The sequence below is a fragment of the Orbicella franksi genome, chromosome 13 (assembly GCF_964199315.1).
Source record: "Orbicella franksi chromosome 13, jaOrbFran1.1, whole genome shotgun sequence".
In the NCBI taxonomy this organism is placed as follows: domain Eukaryota; kingdom Metazoa; phylum Cnidaria; class Anthozoa; order Scleractinia; family Merulinidae; genus Orbicella; species Orbicella franksi.
In genome coordinates this window covers 2,921,356-2,940,076 of record NC_138157.1, presented here as the reverse complement: position 1 = coordinate 2,940,076, position 18,721 = coordinate 2,921,356, and the positions used below count along the sequence as shown (strand labels likewise).

The following is an 18,721-nucleotide window of genomic DNA, read 5'->3' as shown; positions in this document are numbered from 1 at the left end:
TGAACATAATCCTTTTGGGATTTTTCCAAAGAACAACAGGTGTTCATGAACAGATCCAGCTTTTGTTGAGGATGCTATTATGGAGTTACTTGAATCACATCGTGTTCTCGAGCTTTCATCACTTCCTCGTCTAAGTGGGTCATTCTCCACAAGAGAACATTTATCAAAAAGGTTCTCTTAGAGTTCACTTTAACGTCCGTATCTTGTCATAACCTGATGAAGTACGTTTTCATCTGGAGTAGCAACTAGTTAACAAGCACAATGAAACAGTAATATAAGAAAATTGAAGCAGCAAGTACTCCGATAACTTTCGCATTAGACTGTTTCATTTTTAAAATGAATCATCTTTAACGAATACGGAATCTGTTAGCTAGTTGACGTCCGTTAAACCCATTTGTAGCCGGCCGTCTTTTCATTAATATATTTCCAGAATAACTTATATCGTCAATAGACGCATTCTTTCATTGGGGTAGAGCTACAGCTGAATGGCATGAAAGAAACCGATAGTAGTCGTAGTAGTAGTAGCAGAGCAGCAGTAGTAGCAGTAGCAGTAGCAGTAGCAGTAGCAGTAGCAGTAGCAGTAGCAGTAGCAGTAGCAGTAGCAGTAGCAGTAGCAGTAGCAGTAGCAGTAGCAGTAGCAGTAGCAATAGTAGTAGCAGTAGCAGTAGCAGTAGCAGTAGCAGTAGCAGCAGAAGTAGTAGTAGCAGTATAGCAGTAGCAGTATAGCAGCAGCAGTATAGCAGTAGCAGTAGCAGTAGCAGTAGCAGTAGTAGCAGCAGCAGTAGCAGCAGCAGTAGCAGCACTAGTAGCAGTAGCAGTAGCAGTAGCAGTAACAGTAGCAGTAGCAGTAGCAGTAGCAGTAGCAGTAGCAGCAGTAGTAGCAGTAGTAGTAGTAGTAGTGTAGTAGTAGTAGTAGTAGTAGTAGTAGTAGTAGTAGTAGTCGTCGTAGTCGTAGTCGTAGTCGTCGTGGTAGTCGTCGCCGTAGTAGCAGTAGCAGTAGCAGTGGCGGTGGCGGTGGCGGTGGCGGTGGCGGTGGCGGTGGCGGTGGCAATGGCAGTAACAGTGGCAGTAGCAGTAGCAGTAGCGGAAGTAGTAGCAGAAGTAGTAGTTGTAGTAGCAGTAGCAGTAGCAGCAGAAGTAGCAGTAGCAGTAGCAGTAGCAGTAGCAGTAGCAGTAGCAGTAGCAGTAGCAGTAGCAGTAGCAGTAGCAGTAGCAGCAGCAGTAGCAGTAGCAGCAGCGGTAGCAGCAGCGGTAGCAGCAGCGGTGGCAGCAGCGGTGGCGGTGGCGGTGGTGGCGGTGGTGGTGGTAGTAGTAGTAGTAGTAGTAGATTGGTGTCATGATATCACTGATCTCCAGAGGTTAATAAGCTGACACATAAAGACCAGCTAAGACGTATTTTGTTAATAACGTCATGCCCGTCAAAAGATTTAGATCCCTTGATCATACGGGCGAAAATTAGACTTAAACGTTTCTCACTGTTAAGCTGTGAAGGAAAACACAGAAATATAATGATGAGGGCTGCAACAGGGGCGTAAGCTCCAAATCTGACCGCTTGGTCAAAATGGCTGTAAAGCTAAAATTGATATCGAAGTGATAACAAAGATACATCGTGTTTGCATTTTACACCATGCATTGTCTTTGTGGTGTTTTTCGACTTTTTTAGATATTCTGGAGCATTCTAATCGTACTTTAATTATAACCGTATTTTGATTTTTAGGCTACCCTTACCTGAATTATCGCAAGAAAAAACTACACGAGCCTGCCTGGATACTGCAACACTTGAAAGCTTGAAGAAAGCTAGAAAGCTCAAAATTTACTCCCAATCTGTCCTACTTGCTGTAAAATTTCCCAAGGGTGTAGGCCAAAACGTACATTAAAAATTCACGCGAAAACTAAAAAACAAAGCGGATATATTAACTTGTTTTCATTTAAAATAACAATATGCAATAGGATAAAAGTAAACGAAGGAGTAATTGAAAAACCGTAGAACAGTTACTTTTTTCTAATATCGCTATTTCCCGAGAATTTCCTGAATTAAGTGATATTTAAAAATATTTTATCTTGCAGTATGTCATTAAGAAATTCTGTGAATTGCTGGTAATTTGCAACGTGAACGGACGTTAGAATATTCCCGGGAAAAATGTCTAGGTCCCAGGAATATTTCCGCCAAATGTAAGGAATTTTAATTTGAAAAGGGTTATTTTACGTTGAAATGAACTCAAAAAATTCATGGGATTTTTCGAGGAACCATGACTGTACCCAAAGATTTCTGCGAATTCTAGAGAAATTTTCAAAAGTATTGAATTTTTTTTTCATTTCCCAAAAATCATTTCGCGACGGCAGGATAGGTGAAACAGACTTAACCTGAAATTAAATGTTTTCAGTGGGCGTTGGTGACGTTAATCACAGTTCTGGAAGACAATCAAGACGAATCGAGCAATTTTGCTGCGTAGTGACAAGCCGAGACCATTACTCGTTAGAAACTTCATTTTGAGGTACGAAAATGCCTTGATATTATATTTCAATCACATTTTTCCATTTTTCTACTTTATAAGTAACATATGATCAAGGAGAAACCGATCTGGGCGCAACGCTATGGCAGGTTTCCGGATGTTTCCTTGTTTACATGATTTAGGGAGAGTTATATATGTAGAGACACAGTGCGCGAAGCTTAGCGATCAGTAACTAGCTTGATATTCTCAAGGCTGCTCAAAGTAATCGCGCGTTGTTAAATTCCTTCATTTAGGAGTGTTAAAACGTTGCTGAGCTCAAAGGACTCTAGTCAGTTCACAGTTGTTATGTTATGCATGCATGCATGGATGCAGACACTCACTTTCGCATGTCGTAGTAGTATCAAATTGTTCATTAGAGTGACATTTATCCTTAGAGATATTAGCAGAGTGCTAGCAGATAAGAGTTTCAAGATTATGGTAAACGTAGGGCGAATGATAAATATATTTGCCGTTTGAAGTCAGAAATACGAGGTCAACTTGATTCGGAATGCGCCTGTTCGTTATATAAAGTAAATTAACATGATAAAGCTGCATCTGTAGACGTTTATGCAATGCTTTTGTTTTCTTCTCGTCCTCAGCAAGCAAACGGGTTTCTGCTAACTACAAGATGCCTTTAGACACAGTGTTATGCCTCGATACCTCGGGTTCCATGGGCACGAATAACAATGAGGGTATCAACCAGCTCAAAGCTGCCGCACTCAAATTCCTGGAGGGAGTAGAGGAGACTGCAAGACAAGCCAACTTAAAGGTAGAATCGAAGTGTGAAGCATTAATTTGTGATGATGCTTTAATCCTAAAGAACTACATCTGACAGAGAAATCTGCTAATCGGCCAATAGGAGTATCGATTAAGTCGTGTACGGTTTTGAAGAAGAACGCTTTGCATGTAATTGTAGAATCATAAATATTATATACCATATAGTTTTGTTTGTATTGCTGAATTCCAATTCAACACCTGATAAATTCACTGGTTGCACCTTCGGTCATTTTAGCTTCTGGGACAGAATAAAATTTTACAGTGGATATTTTTACGGAAAAGTACGTTTTACAAGCTCATTGTCGTAAAGCTTGTCTTGGTTAAGTTTAAAACAATGAAATTACACTTATTGGAGAATGAGGACACCAGTGAAGGTGAATGATAACCCAAATAAGATAAATTAAACTTGCATTCCGAGTGTTTCTTTTATAAATATTTTATTGAGCAATTCTAAGAACCAAGAAATTATTCAATACTTCAGAGTATCGAAAGTTCAGTGTGGATGATGAACGTTTTGCGTGCAACATCCAGACAAGCTATAATTATTTGCTAATTCAAGAAGAAGTTCTGGGGTTTTAACGGCTTTCTTGACACGCCGATATATTGTTTCAGTAATCGTGACTGAATAAGTGGCTATTAAGGCGCACGCGCAAAATGAGGATCAGAGCAAGCAGTTCGTGATACGTGATTGGCAACAACTGCAGCTAAACGTTGCTTCTGATCCTCTTTAAAGAAGACTTTGTGATATGTGATACGATCACGAAATAGGGATTCCTCTCCAAATACAAACATATTTCTGTTTCCAGTCAGCCGGGTAGACAGAGAGTGTTTAATATGTCGATGATTCCGATGCTTTGCGTGTGTCTGCGCTTTTTCATGTGTATTATCAGCGAGCTAAGTGCAGTCAGAGTTTGTGTTATCGATCATACCGCGATTGGACATGTGACTTTGTTACTTTTATTGCCGACAAAATCGCAATGGCAGTGATCTTTTCACCTGGTTTCAGCTTCTCGGAACACCTTTTCTTTCGTCTCGACGAACGGTTGTTTAATTAATAGATTGAACGATTAATAGACCTCATTCGCCGCCTCTGTCATTTGGATGTCACCTGGTCTCTATTGGGTAGAAAAAAAAAAAAAAAAATGAGATCCACTTCGAATACACTGAAATCTCTCACGGCATTTGGGTTTTTGCATAAAATTCTGAAGCCAAGCAGCCATGGTTCATTTCTGTTGTGTTTGAGATTATATCACGGTTTTTCTTAGAATATAAAACTTGGAAAGTAAGGGAATATTACAGAACTTTACTGCAAGTCGGCTAAGTTTCAAGAATGTCCTATTTAAGGTGCTTTTTTACGGTCAACCCTCATGACCCTCACGGATATTCGTCTTCAAATATTTTCATGAACAAGTTCATTCTTCAACTTTATTATTCGATTAATTTTGAATTTTTGACAATCGCATTCGTCATAGTATTAGAAATTCGAGAAAATATAAGGAGACGAGCGATTAAGCAGATGACTATGCAGACAGAGACATAACTGTAACTGTCATGGCAAACGACATGAGATCTTAGGTCTTCTGCAGTTTGTTAACAATTCCATTTTTTTAACAAAAATTTCGAAGTACACGCTGCGTTACATGTTTATTTTGGTTTTGCAGCGATTAAATTACCCAAAATCAGGCACTTAGCGAGGTTTCTTAGCTTACGTAAACCGAAGGCTATCCGTTTTCTCCCTTTACGAACGTGTATTTTTACAAAATTAATCTCAATCTCGAAGAACTGATTAATCTAAAAATGGTTCTGAAACTTTTGCAAAAAGCGAAGATTTTTGTGGTCCAGATTATAGCGTTTTTCTACCCAAGCAGGGCCATTCGTCTCGATGTTGTTTTGGTTTTGTTCTGTTTTCACAAATGAATACAGATCAGGTCTATCTATTTAATCACAGTTGATTCATGAACTGATCACATAACGGCTGCATTCGCAAGTCATTGGTTGTTGTCAAATGTCCGATTTAGGGGTAATTATTTCATTTCAGTCATGACCATGACAAATGCGTATAGGTAGCTGTCAGTAAACGTATATCAACATAGGTAAGGACCATTATAAATTTTAAAGCGAGGGCGTTCATAATGCGAATGGGGGGAATAGATCTCGGTTTTGCAAGCAATGGACGCCGGGTAGCCATCGCGCGTCAGAATGTACAGAGTTTGTATGGGAATCCGATGACAAATCATATATGTGCAAAGTTAAGTTACAATACAAAAAAATTGCAATTACAAATCATTAAGTGACGTAACTGTGCTAGAAAAGGGCCAGTCACGTTTCAATTATCCTCATGTGATTCTTTTTTCGTGAAGTGGCGCGCACTTGTAAGCCGTGTACAAGTTCGCGGGAAAAAATGCAGACAAAGGTATGAAAAATTAAACAAAAGCCCTCTGAGAGGACATGTTGTTACTGGACATTGAATAATCACAATTGTGCAAAACAGAGTCGCAGGGTTTTAGCTTCGGTAAAGAAAGTATTGTTTTTAAATTTGAGTGTTTGACCTTTTATGTTACCTGCATCATTGTGCGCAACACTAGGGGGTCGGGAAGCCCAGGACGGGAGTAGTAAACGTGACTTGTATGGGACCGGACCAATCAGAAGGCCAGATTTCGCCCACGTGACCGCTCTAGACCAATCAGATTGCAGGATTTCAATTAAGATAGTGGATAAGGAAATGATACTCAGTCCCTTGCTCGGCCAACCATTTGGACCAATCAGAAGACCGTATTTAGACCACGTAACTCTGCAAATTACAATATTAACCCTAGATGATAACAAATCACACGGAGACAAAGGCAAATGTGGGGAAAAAAAATGTATTTTCAAAAAAATCCTAATTTTTACACTCGGGACGTGTGCTGAAGTCCTAGTGACCAGCGCCCATGAAAACATTTACAGAAATGATTAGTGTGTGCGTTTTACGTCGAAGGATACGAGTCTGTGTTGACGTAAGTAGGTGAGGGAAAGCTATTTACAAAACAATCAAAGCCTCGACATTCTCCATGTCGATATCGTCGAGCTGAACTTGTGTGTAACCGTACGGGTACGACTGAAAGGTCTGAGAGTCTACCACGCGCTTGTCAAACACCAGCCCGTAACGTTTGGTGCGAGGTCCCACTTTCAGGCGTTTGGTGGCCGGATCACGCGTGAAAAAGATGGCGGAAGCTTAAAATATCGATTAGTTTGATCAAAAATCGATTCGTGCCTGTGTTCATCTCGCGTCAGCGTTTTACTTTCGCTCGCTGTCACGCTAATAAAAATCACGCCATAACAGGAAAGAAATCAACTCTCAACAATTTTTAACGTGGTGAAAAAATTAGTTACAAAGCGGGACATGTGCCGAGGCCTAGTGTTCGCGCCCAAAAGTTTAAAATGAAGCTTAGTATGTCTAGCAAAGGGGACACGAGGGAGACAAGTAGGTTTTGTACAACATTGCGTGTGCGTGGACGTGTGCGTTGACGTGTGTTTGGCCTTAACGTGGACGTCAGTGGAGGGAGGTACCCTCTTCCCCTGCTGGCCACGTGCCAATGACGTCAGTAGAGGGGGATACCCCCATCCTCTTGCTCGTCTCGCGTCATCTGATGGCGTCAGCTTTTTTCTCTCTCGTCAGTTGTGACGCCATCATTTTTGGTCAGCGGTTTAATATCCCGCGTGTGGTCATTTCCGAGAGTTCATGTAAGTGTCACGAAGAGTCCCCCACCACTCGGAGATGAAAGAGAGCCCGAGCTACTACACAACTTTTAAAAAACGAAATAACAAACACGAAAAAAAAAAAAAAAAAAAGGAAAAAAAAAAGAAAAGGAAAAGAAATCATAGAATTAAGCAAAACGATGAGGAGAGGTATCAATCTTTATTGGAATTTATGATTTATGACAAAGCATTCTTCTTTACTTTTGAATGTAATGGAATCCATACTACTTGATGGTTGGTAGTGTTTTTGTTAAAATAAGGACCGCGTGTTTCTTAACTATGCGCTCCATGTGGTACCCAGTCTCTTGGCACGTTGGGGTACAAAGGGGTGGGTGTACCCACCCCTTCGCGAACTTTTAGGCCAGGAACAAGTTCGCGGAAAAAATATATATACAGGCAAATGTTTGAAAAAATTAAAAAAGTCTAGTATCTTGAATTTTTCACTCATAAATTGTTCAGAATTCAATGTTTAAGAAGCTTACTTGCTATGGGATTGCTATAAATGGGAACAAGGGTGGCGCAGTGGTGAGAGCGCTTTCCTCCCGCCAATTTGGCCGGGGTTTGACTCCTGCCCGGTACCGTGATGGTACCGTGAGTGTACAGGTAGCCATTTTGCTTTAAAAAACGTCAACAGTTATCTTATACTCAGTTTCAGTTTCTCAGAAGATGTTTTCTTTCGTCTTTACGTTCAAGGGGGCATTGTTTAAGCTAAGACAGCCGTTAATTATGGACAGCCCTGCCTCTTATCTATCCGTCCATCGTACGAAAGCAATAAATTTTGTTCAATTTGTCTGATCTAATGTACTTTCCAGTGATCATTAGCCCTTCATCCAGGCTCGTTATCCTTTTAGTGACGTTTACAGCTAGTGTTGTGTTGTAATTTTAATCCTTTACGTTTACAATTAGGAAAACGTTGCAATTGTCGAGTTTGGAGCCAAAACACAGGTTTTACACAGCTTGTCAACGGACTATTCTAGCCTTAAAGCAAAAATAGGTACGTTGCTAATGCATATGTGTCCCCTATTCCAGCTTTTATTAAAGAAATAACTTAGATACAGAGTTCAGATTCAGATATTTACAGAACATCAGAACAACTAAGTTTCTGTCATATTTAAGAACCCTTTAAGACCTTATCTGCGTACAGATGTGGTGGTTTAATTGTAAAACAGTTATCGTCATTAATAATTAACCCAGACTGGAAGGGACGGGGGTGCTTATGAGGCCCTCGCCAAGTTTGAATGGTTATAACTTAATAAGGATTACAGAAGCGAACTCCAAATTTTGTGATTTTACCTTTAATATACGACATGCTACTGATCAATCATATTGATGTATCAATAGCAACCACATTTTTTGACAAGCCTTTTCTCCAAATTTCGAATTTTGGTATTTCTTAACGCTCTTTAGCTTTCTTGCATGTGGTAACTTTTTCTTTATGTAGTAACGTTTTTAATTTTTCAGTTTTCTTGGTCAGTTTTGACTGTTTCTGAGCCATTCTTGGTGGTTTTATAACTTTTCATTAACAGCATGAAATGGAGGATGCAAGATAGTAGCTGTAATAGCTATGCCGTCATATTTTTTGGGCATGCCTTTAATCCTTTAAGTTTCGTTGCCGTAATTTTAATTAGGTCTGAATATGTTTCAGCTGGACTTACGGCTAATGGATTGACCCCAATGAAAAATGGTTTGCTGATGGCATTGCAAGAGATTGGAAAAAATGGTGAGTCATTTAATTAACATTTAACTTTTTTTTTTCCATTTGTACCACGGAGATACTTGTCTTCCTAAGGTACGGAAATCTTCAAAGCCAGCCAATCAAATCAAAGCACAATCGAGGAATATTTTCGCCGGTCAACTTAAAAAAGCTGTGGTATCCCCTTTTCCTGCAAAACAAGACTAGGACATAAGTTAGGACGGCATTGACCAGCCTTCAAATGGGCGAGATATTGTATAGCATAAACTGTAGTAGCCTTTCGTAGTCGCTAAAAGCGCCAGACTAGCTCAAATGTGCGTTGCAAAATAAACTTGGTACTTATCAGCTACTTTACTTTTGTAGCATCACTACTCAGGCTGCCAAGTCTGCTTATCAGCTATAGGAGTTCAGTTGGCTTTCTTCCTTGCAGAGGACGCTCCAACTCTTTCATTACATACTCTTGTTCCTTAGCAACCTTGTCTTACACTCGCAAGTTCCTAGACAGCTCAGTGTCTGTTTATAGGGACCTATGAGAAGCCTGCTAAGTGATGGAGCTGCTTTCAGACTGTGATACAGGCTAGGTTGAATTTCTGTTGCAATTGCGCTGTACCCAATTTAAATTCTACTAGCAGTCCATTCAAGGAGACTTAAGCTTTCAATGAATCTTCTGTACTTCCTTGAACAGCAGTTAGCTCAGTGAGTTCACCCAGGAAGAGCTCTTCTTTATTCTTGTCTCTCAGGAAAATTCACTTCATCCACTCTCTTGTCTAACTGAGATCTGCAGACCTTTTCTAATGTCCTACTTTGGAGCACTTATCACATTTTAATTGTCTAGCTGGAAATTGTCCTTTTGGCTGTAGTTGACCCAGGCACCTTGAACATTGTGCTCAGGTGTCTTCTTATTTTTAGGCTTGAGTGTTTTCTTTTTATTATTCATGTCTTCTTGGGAATCTTTTCCCAATCCGTTGGATAAACGCGGGCCACATTAGCTGGTGGTGGCTCAGATTTTGTTTCCTGTAAGACAGTTTGCCGCTCCTTAATTAACTGTCTCCAACTGCCTGGTTTTTGTAATTGCTTTTTCTAAAGCCCGGTTGCAGTTGTTCAGAGAGCTTTTTTTCTCTCATCCCTACCATGATTTCATCTTGGATGAGATCGTCTCTTAGTGTTCCAAATTGGCAGATCAGCATGCAAGACAATGCAAATCTGTTATGAAATTAGCCACCGACTCACCATCTTGTTAACTTCTTAGGATAAATTTCGCTCACTCAAATATCCCGTTTCTCTTCACCACGAAATGAGCTTTAAACTTTCCTTTAACCACGCTATACTGCTTCGCTTTTTCAGTTGTTATTCCGAATGACACTACGATATTGTCGGCTCCTTCGCTCGTCGAATAAATCAAAGTGTTCACATGGCTCACGCCGTCGTCCTTTTGGTTCAGTCAAGTCGCTTCTCGAAATCGTTAGAAAAGCTTTATCCAGCGCGACCATTCCTCGCTTTTGAAGTTGAATTTTTCAGGTGGTGAAACTTGCTAACTCGCCATGGGTATCTGTTGAACCATGCTCTGCTGTACAGGGGCGGCGACTTGTGGTTGTGAACGGTAAGCGCCAGCTTTGTTGTGCTCTTCAACTTCTTGTGGTTGTTCAGCTTAAGTTCTGGTTTGGTCTCCCATATGTCCGCTGTTTCTGATTCTTCTTAAGTTTAAAGGCTATTGGGACTTGCCACCATGTCGAGTTATTTTGGTTTAAAGTAGTCTTCAGTGAACATGTGGCTACTTCAAGACAACATCTTTAATAACCAACATGCATCTCACACGTAACTAACTTTGACAATACTTGATGTAAGCTCATACAACAAAAACTTCTCCACATACCTTTGTCTTTTAATGTTAACTACAGGAGGAGTGGTAAGTGTAAATGGAAGAAAGCTTTGCCCACGTATCATTCTGATGACTGATGGGAAGCCTACAGATGAAAACTGTCAAGACGGACAGCAAGTAAGAACATCTAAAATAATTAATGGGAAGCTCTCCAAGGGGGCAAGACGAAACAAATCCTGCACTCTGTTTGGCTTTACGAGCAGGCTTTCCAACTCAGTTAAATTACTGGGTCCTGTTGGACCCAGTTCAAACTACGCCAGAGGAATTTGAAAAAGGAGGTTTCATTCTAAAAACGTGTCAAATGTTTTCCGTCCACACCACACCGGAGGAATTTAAAAAACAACAATCACCGGTCATTTTCGATTTACGTTTGTGGAAAACTTGGTCAGGGAATTCGCATGATTATCGTCTTTGCTTTCGAAAAGCTCCGTTTTCGTGACGGGGGGTGGGTCTAACCGTGGAAAATAAGGCGTGCTTTCACATTTCTCCAGTGTAGTGTGGACGCTGTCTAAGATAGATGGCGAGCTTTATGCAATATAACATTTTAAGTCTTCTACTGACTACTGCGAGTTCGGCCAAGATGGCTGAATGATCCAATATCCAGCCATATTGGCCTCACGTTTGGTCAACATTTATTGTGTTTAAGTAAAATTGACCAATATTGCCGGAAAAACTGGCCTTCTAGGCGTGATTTCAAATTAATATCGAAACTTGAGTACAAACGTCTACAGAAACATGACCTATGTTACGAAATCATTTAGCCCGATCCAATTTGGTCTTCAGGCTTCTATTGGAGTCTTGTTGGTTGCGGAGATGTTCGGGCCTCGCTGGCAGGAGGTAGGCCTTCCATACAAAATCCCCATTGCTTGTGTTGGATGCGGAAGTGCAGATAAGGTAATGTCCACAAAGTACTTTGTCAAATGATTGATTATTTCGTGTTTGGCATTAGCTAAGTTGTCAATTGAGACCTGTATAACGCGTTAGTTTGTTACGTCAAAGGAGGAAGTGGACAATGCGAAAGTTCTCCAGTGCACTTCTTATATTTTGGCACTTAGGTTTGCCAATTGATAAATAGTTGTTTCCTTGTAATTGAGGGTGCCAGTGTATGCTTTTGTTGGTACAGCAAAGATCCTCTTTCTACTAGGATAAGTATAGTTATATTTAGATATCAGAAGAATAAACGGGAAACGTAAACTAACCAAGTACGCCCCAGTTCCAAGCGCTGCCAAGGATATTTTGCAATCGTCTATTAATTCGCCTACTTATATACTTTTGCCTCAGGAAACCTCACTGTCCCTCCTTTGACCCTCTGTATAGAGCGAGCCACTTCAGATACTTTCCTGCGAGAATAAGAAATTTTTCTGCGATCTTCATTCAACAAGAAAACAAAAACAAAAACAAAAATGATTTAAATCACTATGACAAGAAATCGTTACACATACGCAGAAGGGTGCAAAAGGCCCTTAAATCTCTAGATGAGAATGCCATGCTTTGATTTAACTGATATTTAATACACTTTTTTGAAAGCAAAACGAGGGATAGATAAAGGGTTTATTTGATTCCTTTTAAATTTTTTGCCGCTGAAAGCAACTTTTGGAGAGAATTGCACAAACAACTGGAGGGATGTACGTGATGGTTCAAAACATGGATGAGCTCAGCACATTCTTTAAGAGACAGGTGTTGCTGTCACGGTTCATCGCTCAGTTTGCGCATGGTGAGTGACGTGACGGGTACTTTTGTGACAGTTGCAAGGATATGCTAATGCGATATACTATTGACACTCCCTCAACAACCCTGAAGCTAAGGGACATTTATTTTAATAAGTTGCCTCCTCCCTCCAACAAATGCCACCAGAGATCAAATTCCTGTCAAATGTATTAATTGCTATTTATGGAAGCATGGTCGGCAGACATCCGTTTGCTTCTTCGGTGTTATTCTTGTCAACAATAATACTTCATTTCGTCGACCTAAAAATTGCATGGGTGTTTGACCATGGCAGGGTTAGTTATGCTGGTTAACCCACATTCGGACCAAACTGCTTCTGTAGTATCATACTCAAGAAAGAATCCCTGTAGCATGAAGTCGCTGTGAGTATTACTACTCCTCAGGGAAGACATCTGGTCCGAACCAATTCCAGGTTTTGTCGGTTGCCCTAACTGCTCGCTTATTGCAATTGGTGGGGAAGGTATCAAATATTCAATATCGGTTAGATCAGTAGGGAAAAAACAGGTAAAGAAGTTATCGCAGTCACTCTTTCTTGATAATAAGTAAACTATTGCTTTTCTCTCTCAACAGACATGGCTAAGCTTCATTCGTTGCTTGCGTTACAGCAGTTTATGCAGGGCCTCGGGGAAGATACGGATGAAGCTGAGCTGGTAAGATCATGCAACCAACGGACCAACGGAGCGAAGTGATGTATGGACAGAACACGGACAACCAGACAAACGAAAGGCTAAATTGAAAAAAAAAAAACAAAAACAAAAAAAACCACACTTTTAGCCGGATTTTGTAAGTGTGCACATCCCTAAAGCTTGACGCAGCGTGACAATACTCCATAGTTTCAATTGCTCCTCTGTATTTGAGGCTATAAACGACAATGATTCTTTGATAGACGTACTCAGACAGCCTAATTGGACAGAACATTCTGTATGACATATTATTATTTTTAGACTGGACAGCATTTAGTCTTATAATCACTCATAACGATTAGAATTACTTTTAAGATAAAATTGATCCGTTTGAGTTTTCTGTTGTAGCGTCCTCTCATGGCGCTGCTCTTGGCGATGTTAGTCGCCGAAGATGATGACGATGACGATGACGATGGAGATGGAGTGAGTCTAACTCGGCTTTACACAACACTTAAAAATGTGGCGATATTTCTGTCAAGATATATTTATTAGACATTTTAGTGTGCACAATTTCTTTACGTTCTTGGGAGTCTCCAAGTTTTTGGGCGGTGATATTGTGAGGACCGTGCGATGAGAATATCGTGACAGTGCGGTCGGCTGCAGTAAGAGTGAAAGTGTCCCAAGCGAGCTTGTATAATGAGAGGTTGGCTGTCTTGACACGGCTTAAGACTGACCTTTAACGAGATTCCACGGTCACGACTGGCAAAAGTTGTAAACTTTAAGCGTGCAATTCTGATTGAGAACTAACAAAGTACTTATAGACGTGCCACCAACTCACAGAAACTGCATATTTTTTTCTGTCTCTCTACTTCTCCTCGTTTATTGTCTCGTTCGAAGAGAAACGTCCAGGAAAAATTTTCTTTTAACAGGAATGTGTTCTACCGTTGTATACTACACGAAACCAGTGTAGAGATTATTGAATAGCGATAAAATCGGCAAAACAATAAAGGAAAATTAAGATCAAATATTGTCGCCTATAATCTAATGATTATTTTCTTTCATTAAATTCCATCAGAATTATCCTAAACCTCCTCCAGTTGGGTCACGTGTTCGAAGGGGAGCACACTGGGAATATGGAAATCAAGATGGAGGAAGAGCTGGTACCATCATAAAAACAGATGGTATACCTGGTTAGTTCCGCTGTCGGTAATGTTTTACCGTAGAATTCTGAAAGTAACGCCCCATGCCCCGAAAATAACGGCTCCCCAAATTAACGTTCATTATTTATCTTCCTAATGATCTCCGGAAGTAACAGTCCCTCCGAAAGTAACGACCCACCTGAAAGTAGCCACCGTTTTGTAACGCCTTCTCAGTCGTTCAGTGTTGCGTTACGCATCCCGTCATCCCCTAGTTCTAATACGGGACTTAAAAAAAAGGGTTCCTCGTGCTAGCAGAACGTTTTCGCAACGTCCGTGTATTTTCAGTGTGTATTTGTAGCTTCGTTACCTGTTTACTCAAGCTTCACCCGAAGCCATTCCCGAGTACGTTCCATTACAGTCTTTGACAATCTTATCCGGACATTGTGGTAAGGAAATCCTGTCATGCCTTACTTTGAACTTTAACATGTTCAAGCTGTAATAATTCGTCCCAACACCGTGGAAAATAAACCGGAGTAGAACTGTTAGACGTGTGGATCGTACCAATGTTTCTCGCGCCCCGTTCTGCATAGAAAGGCGGCCGCTACAGTTTGAAGAAGTCACTAAAAGAGAAACTCTCTGATCTCGAGCGCAGTATGAACAGTCTGATTACAGGACTGAACAACTTAGAGAGTTATTTGTGATTCTGTGGTAATAAAGATTCTGTGGTAATAATATTCTTTTATTTGTATGGACCTGTGCTAGGCCTAGTGATTTGAGGAGTCTTTGATTATATCACGAACAATTTCAGGTTGGGTGGATGTTCAGTGGGACAATGGGACTAAAAACTCCTACCGCTTTGGAAAAGATTCTGCTTTTGATGTTAAGGTAAGACAGATAATTTTACGCTCCCAAAGCGCTTACATTCCTACGTGAGTATTAACGCGTTTTGTATGCAATAACACTGTCAAATCGTAGGTTTGTGATGAAAACAGACGCGTGCTACTTCTGGAGGGAGTTCAAGTGGGATGTCGTGTGATCAGAGGTTAGAGAGCTCCCAATGTACTTGTTAATTTTTTAAAAGTAACATATACTTACAATATTCTCTCAATAGCATCATAAAAGAAAATGCATGGCAATCGGGATGCTGGAATCTCAGTTATCAGTTGAACAAATAGATTCCACGTTTCCGTGCGTCTGTTCAGTAATTAATCACAGATGACGTCAAAATACAATAAGAACAAAAAAGTGGCTCACGAGGTGATAGCCGAGTGTGTCACGGACGTTTTTGGCATATTTTGAAGTAGGGCAACATAGAATCTACTTGTTTTATATAATACGTTAATGACGTCATACATGCATGATGTAAGGTCTGTCTTGCAATTGATAAAAAGTAACAACCAGTCAAAATGCGAGAATAATTCGGCATATTATATAATATATATTTGACAATTTGTCAGCTATCATTAGATTTTGCAGATCTCAGATTTCACCTATCAGGCAAAAATACGTCTTTTCTCAGGTAATTGAAGCAATTTTAACAACTTTTGATCACTTTCGACCGGACTGAGCAACAACTCGCGGACACAAACAGCTGCCAGAAAAATCGAAATTTATAGCTTTCCGCCAATAACAGCTCTCCTAGTGTGTTTTTTCATTATGTCTTATGAATTTTTAGGACCGGATTGGAAATGGGGAAACCAGGACGGTGGAGCGGGAAACATTGGTCGCGTCTTCAGTGTTGCGAATGGAGTTGCAAAGGTAATCAAAGTTCTTGCTGATCATGAAAGTAGATTACGCCCTCCCTCCGCCTTTGGTTTTTCTTCTCCAAACCAGTTAAACAAGTTATTGCATGGATATTAGAAATGCTTAACAATTGCTTTGAAAGTAATTCTTTCCTTTTTGGTCTGAAAGGGTTAAGTTTACGTCTTTACCCATGCGCAGGTTCGTTGGCCCAATGGACACACCAACACCTATCGCAACGGTGCAGAAGGGGCAAATGACGTACTCGTTCATCCTGCGGTGAGTTTTGGACGACTAGGTGGAGAAATAAACATAACTTGACTGTAAAAGCCTTTCTGTACGTGTTTGATTTCAAAAGGAACTTAACAGAGCTTCATTTGGTTTCTCTGATTAGTTCGTCACAGCTAGCATACGTTAGAGCCGAGTAAAGGTAAAGTCTGCATAACAGCTAAGTGACCCATCAGGCCGGAGCTTATCCCGGTTTCTCTAGCATGAAGTGACTAGGAGTGTTTCTACTCCCCCCTGGATGGGATGCTAGTCCATCGCAGGGTTAACACCATCATTAAGTTCGCAAGTACCTATTTACACACCTGGGTGGAGAGAGGCACTGTGGGAGTAAAGTGTTTTGCCCAAGAACAAAACACAATGTCCCCGGTTAGGGTTAGAACCCGGACCGCTCGATCGGGAGACGAGCGCACCTACTATGAGGCCACAGCTAATTTCGCACCCAAATTGTTCCTTTTTCAAACGGTTACCAATTGACCTGCCGTACATTCCATTGGTTTTTTTTTTTTTTTTTTTTTTTTTTTTTTAGGACGTTGTCATGATACCTTCCTTTTCGCCAGGCTCAACACCACCGCTGGTAGTGCGCTCTGAGTCTTGTTGTTTGTTATAAAGCCAATTAGATTCATCGCAGGATTCCTGTTTCGCTGACAACATATATATATAAAACTAAACTCCAGTGATATTGCGTAGTCCGACTCGTTGTTAACCTAATGTAGCTTTGAGAAGTTGAGAATCAATGATTTGTTACCACCTAGCTCAAGCTGATTAAGTGCCTGCCTCGCGTATAGTTAAATTGTAGGAAGGAATGGCTTCTAATTGCAGAACATTCACTGAAATTCGGGAAAGATTAATATTTTTGAAGGGACTAAGCGGCGTAAAAACGATACACGAAAAGGAGATTTCTAGACAGTGTCTATGTCGGCCATACTAGACAAGATTACATTTATCGCAAAGGTTCTCTTAGAGTTCACCGCTATAACGCCCGTATCTTGTTATAACCTGATGAAGTACGTTTTCAACTGGAGTAGCAATTAGTTGATAAGCGCAATGAAGTAGTAAAGGAAAATTGAAGCAGCAGGTACGCCGATACCTTTCACATCAGACTGTTTCAATTTTAGAGGTAATAAACCACACGTGAACGAAGCCCGCCGGGGATAGGGTCTTTCACACCAAGAAGGTTACCTATCTTACCTTCCTTTAAGATAGGTAACCTTCGTTCACGTGTGGTTTATAAGTTTACATGTGCGGGCTGTAATGCCTGTTATGTCGGCGAAACCTCCCGACATTTTTCCACACGCGTACCTGAGCACTTAGCCGTTGATAGGGCCTCTCACATCTTCAAACATCTTCAGAATTCTGAACGTTGTCGCTCATTGTGTTCAATAGACTGCTTTCATATTTTAGATCACGCCACTACCAGCTTTCAACTCAAGATAAAGGAGACTATCCATATTCAAAAAGAACTACCTTGCCTCAATCAGCAATTACACCATGTAAATCTAAAATTATCTTTTTAATTTACACCTTTTCACGTTCTGTTGTTACTATTTGTCTTAATTAGCGTTTTTGGCCTACTTATTATTCAACTTTGTAATCATTCATCCAACTGAAGATGACAGAAGTTCTGTCGAAACATGTCTTTCAAACTTAAAAAATTGGTCGTTTTCCTTAAAATCTTGACTTACAGTATATCGTAAAAAGACGCATTCCTTAATGGTGTTTATGAATTGGTAGAGCAACGGCTAAATGGCATGAGAGAAACTGATAGTAGTCCCTATAAGAGATTGGTGGCATTATATCGCTGACCGCCAATTATTAGTAAGCTGACACAAAGACGACCTAAGACGTAATTTGTTAAGAGCATCATATCCGTCAAGAGATTTAGATCCATTGATTATTCGCGTGACAATTAGACTTTAACATTTCTGGCTCTGTAGCTGTGTAGGTAAATACATAAATGTTATAATGGGGGCTGCAAAAGCGGCCTAGGCTCCAAACACGACCACTTGGTCAAAATGGCTCTGTAGCTAAAATTGATATGGAAAAGAAATGATAATAAAGTTACATTGAGTTTTCATTTTGCATCATACGTTGTCTATGTGGTGTTTTTGGACTGTTCTGGAGCATTGTAACCGTATTTTAGCAGAATTTTGATTTTTAGGCTACTCTTACCTAAATTATCGCAAGGGATACCTACACGAGCCTCCCTCGACACTACAACACTCGACAGCCTATTATGATTTATTATTAAATTATCAATTATTAATCAGCCCTACTCGCCCCAAAATTTTCCAAGGGTAACTGCAAAATTTGCCAGCAAAAGTATACGTGAAATACGCGCGACAATTTTAAAAAAAAAAACCTGGATACATCAAAATATTAAAAAGAAAAAGGATAAAACTGATTAAGACACCATTTACTCAAAAGAATAAAAGCCAATATGAAATTAGCCCGCTTTAAAGCAGCTGAACCAAAGTGGGCTTTAGGTAATAACTAGGTATTTTATTTGTTTTTACATATCTTGGTATCAGGATATGCAGTTACTAGAGTTCAAACGATGTATGAATAAAGGAGAGAGATAATTGATGAATTATAAAGCAGGACAAACCTTTTCAAATATCGTTATTTCC

General features: G+C 40.2%; 2 protein-coding genes across 3 annotated transcripts in view; both read left to right on the top strand.

Moving 5' to 3' along the window:
- Window positions 1–1,843, top strand: part of LOC145466391 (uncharacterized) — a 343,779-nt gene extending 341,936 nt beyond the window's left edge. Inside the window, exon 2 of the mRNA XM_081450110.1 lies at window positions 926–1,843. Coding sequence (XP_081306236.1) covers window positions 1,051–1,371 — 321 coding nt within the window. The 5' untranslated portion in view covers window positions 926–1,050 and the 3' untranslated portion in view covers window positions 1,372–1,843. The remainder of the gene's footprint in view (window positions 1–925) is intronic.
- Window positions 1,844–2,148: 305 nt separating this feature from the next.
- Window positions 2,149–17,990, top strand: LOC145466364 (uncharacterized). 2 transcript variants are annotated; one of them, XM_081450081.1, is made up of 15 exons: window positions 2,149–2,495; window positions 3,092–3,261; window positions 7,914–8,001; window positions 8,653–8,727; window positions 10,599–10,696; window positions 11,363–11,473; window positions 12,167–12,293; window positions 12,875–12,954; window positions 13,336–13,410; window positions 14,003–14,117; window positions 14,875–14,951; window positions 15,042–15,108; window positions 15,742–15,824; window positions 16,008–16,085; window positions 16,621–17,990. In XM_081450081.1, the coding sequence occupies exons 2-15, from the start codon at window positions 3,121–3,123 to the stop codon at window positions 16,699–16,701; spliced, it is 1,296 nt and encodes a 431-aa protein (XP_081306207.1). In that variant the 5' UTR covers window positions 2,149–2,495; window positions 3,092–3,120; the 3' UTR covers window positions 16,702–17,990. The 2 variants fall into 2 exon arrangements, with proteins under 2 accessions (XP_081306207.1, XP_081306206.1); XM_081450080.1 differs by lacking the exon at window positions 2,149–2,495 and adding an exon at window positions 2,503–2,602.
- The last annotated feature ends 731 nt before the right edge of the window (window positions 17,991–18,721 follow it).

Bases quoted from the DNA above. Each gene is read 5' to 3' on its own strand.
- LOC145466364 (XM_081450080.1), top strand. The intron at 12,955-13,335 runs GTAAGATCATGC...TTTCTGTTGTAG, and splicing joins ATACGGATGAAGCTGAGCTG to CGTCCTCTCATGGCGCTGCT. The intron at 14,118-14,874 runs GTTAGTTCCGCT...GAACAATTTCAG, and splicing joins AAAAACAGATGGTATACCTG to GTTGGGTGGATGTTCAGTGG.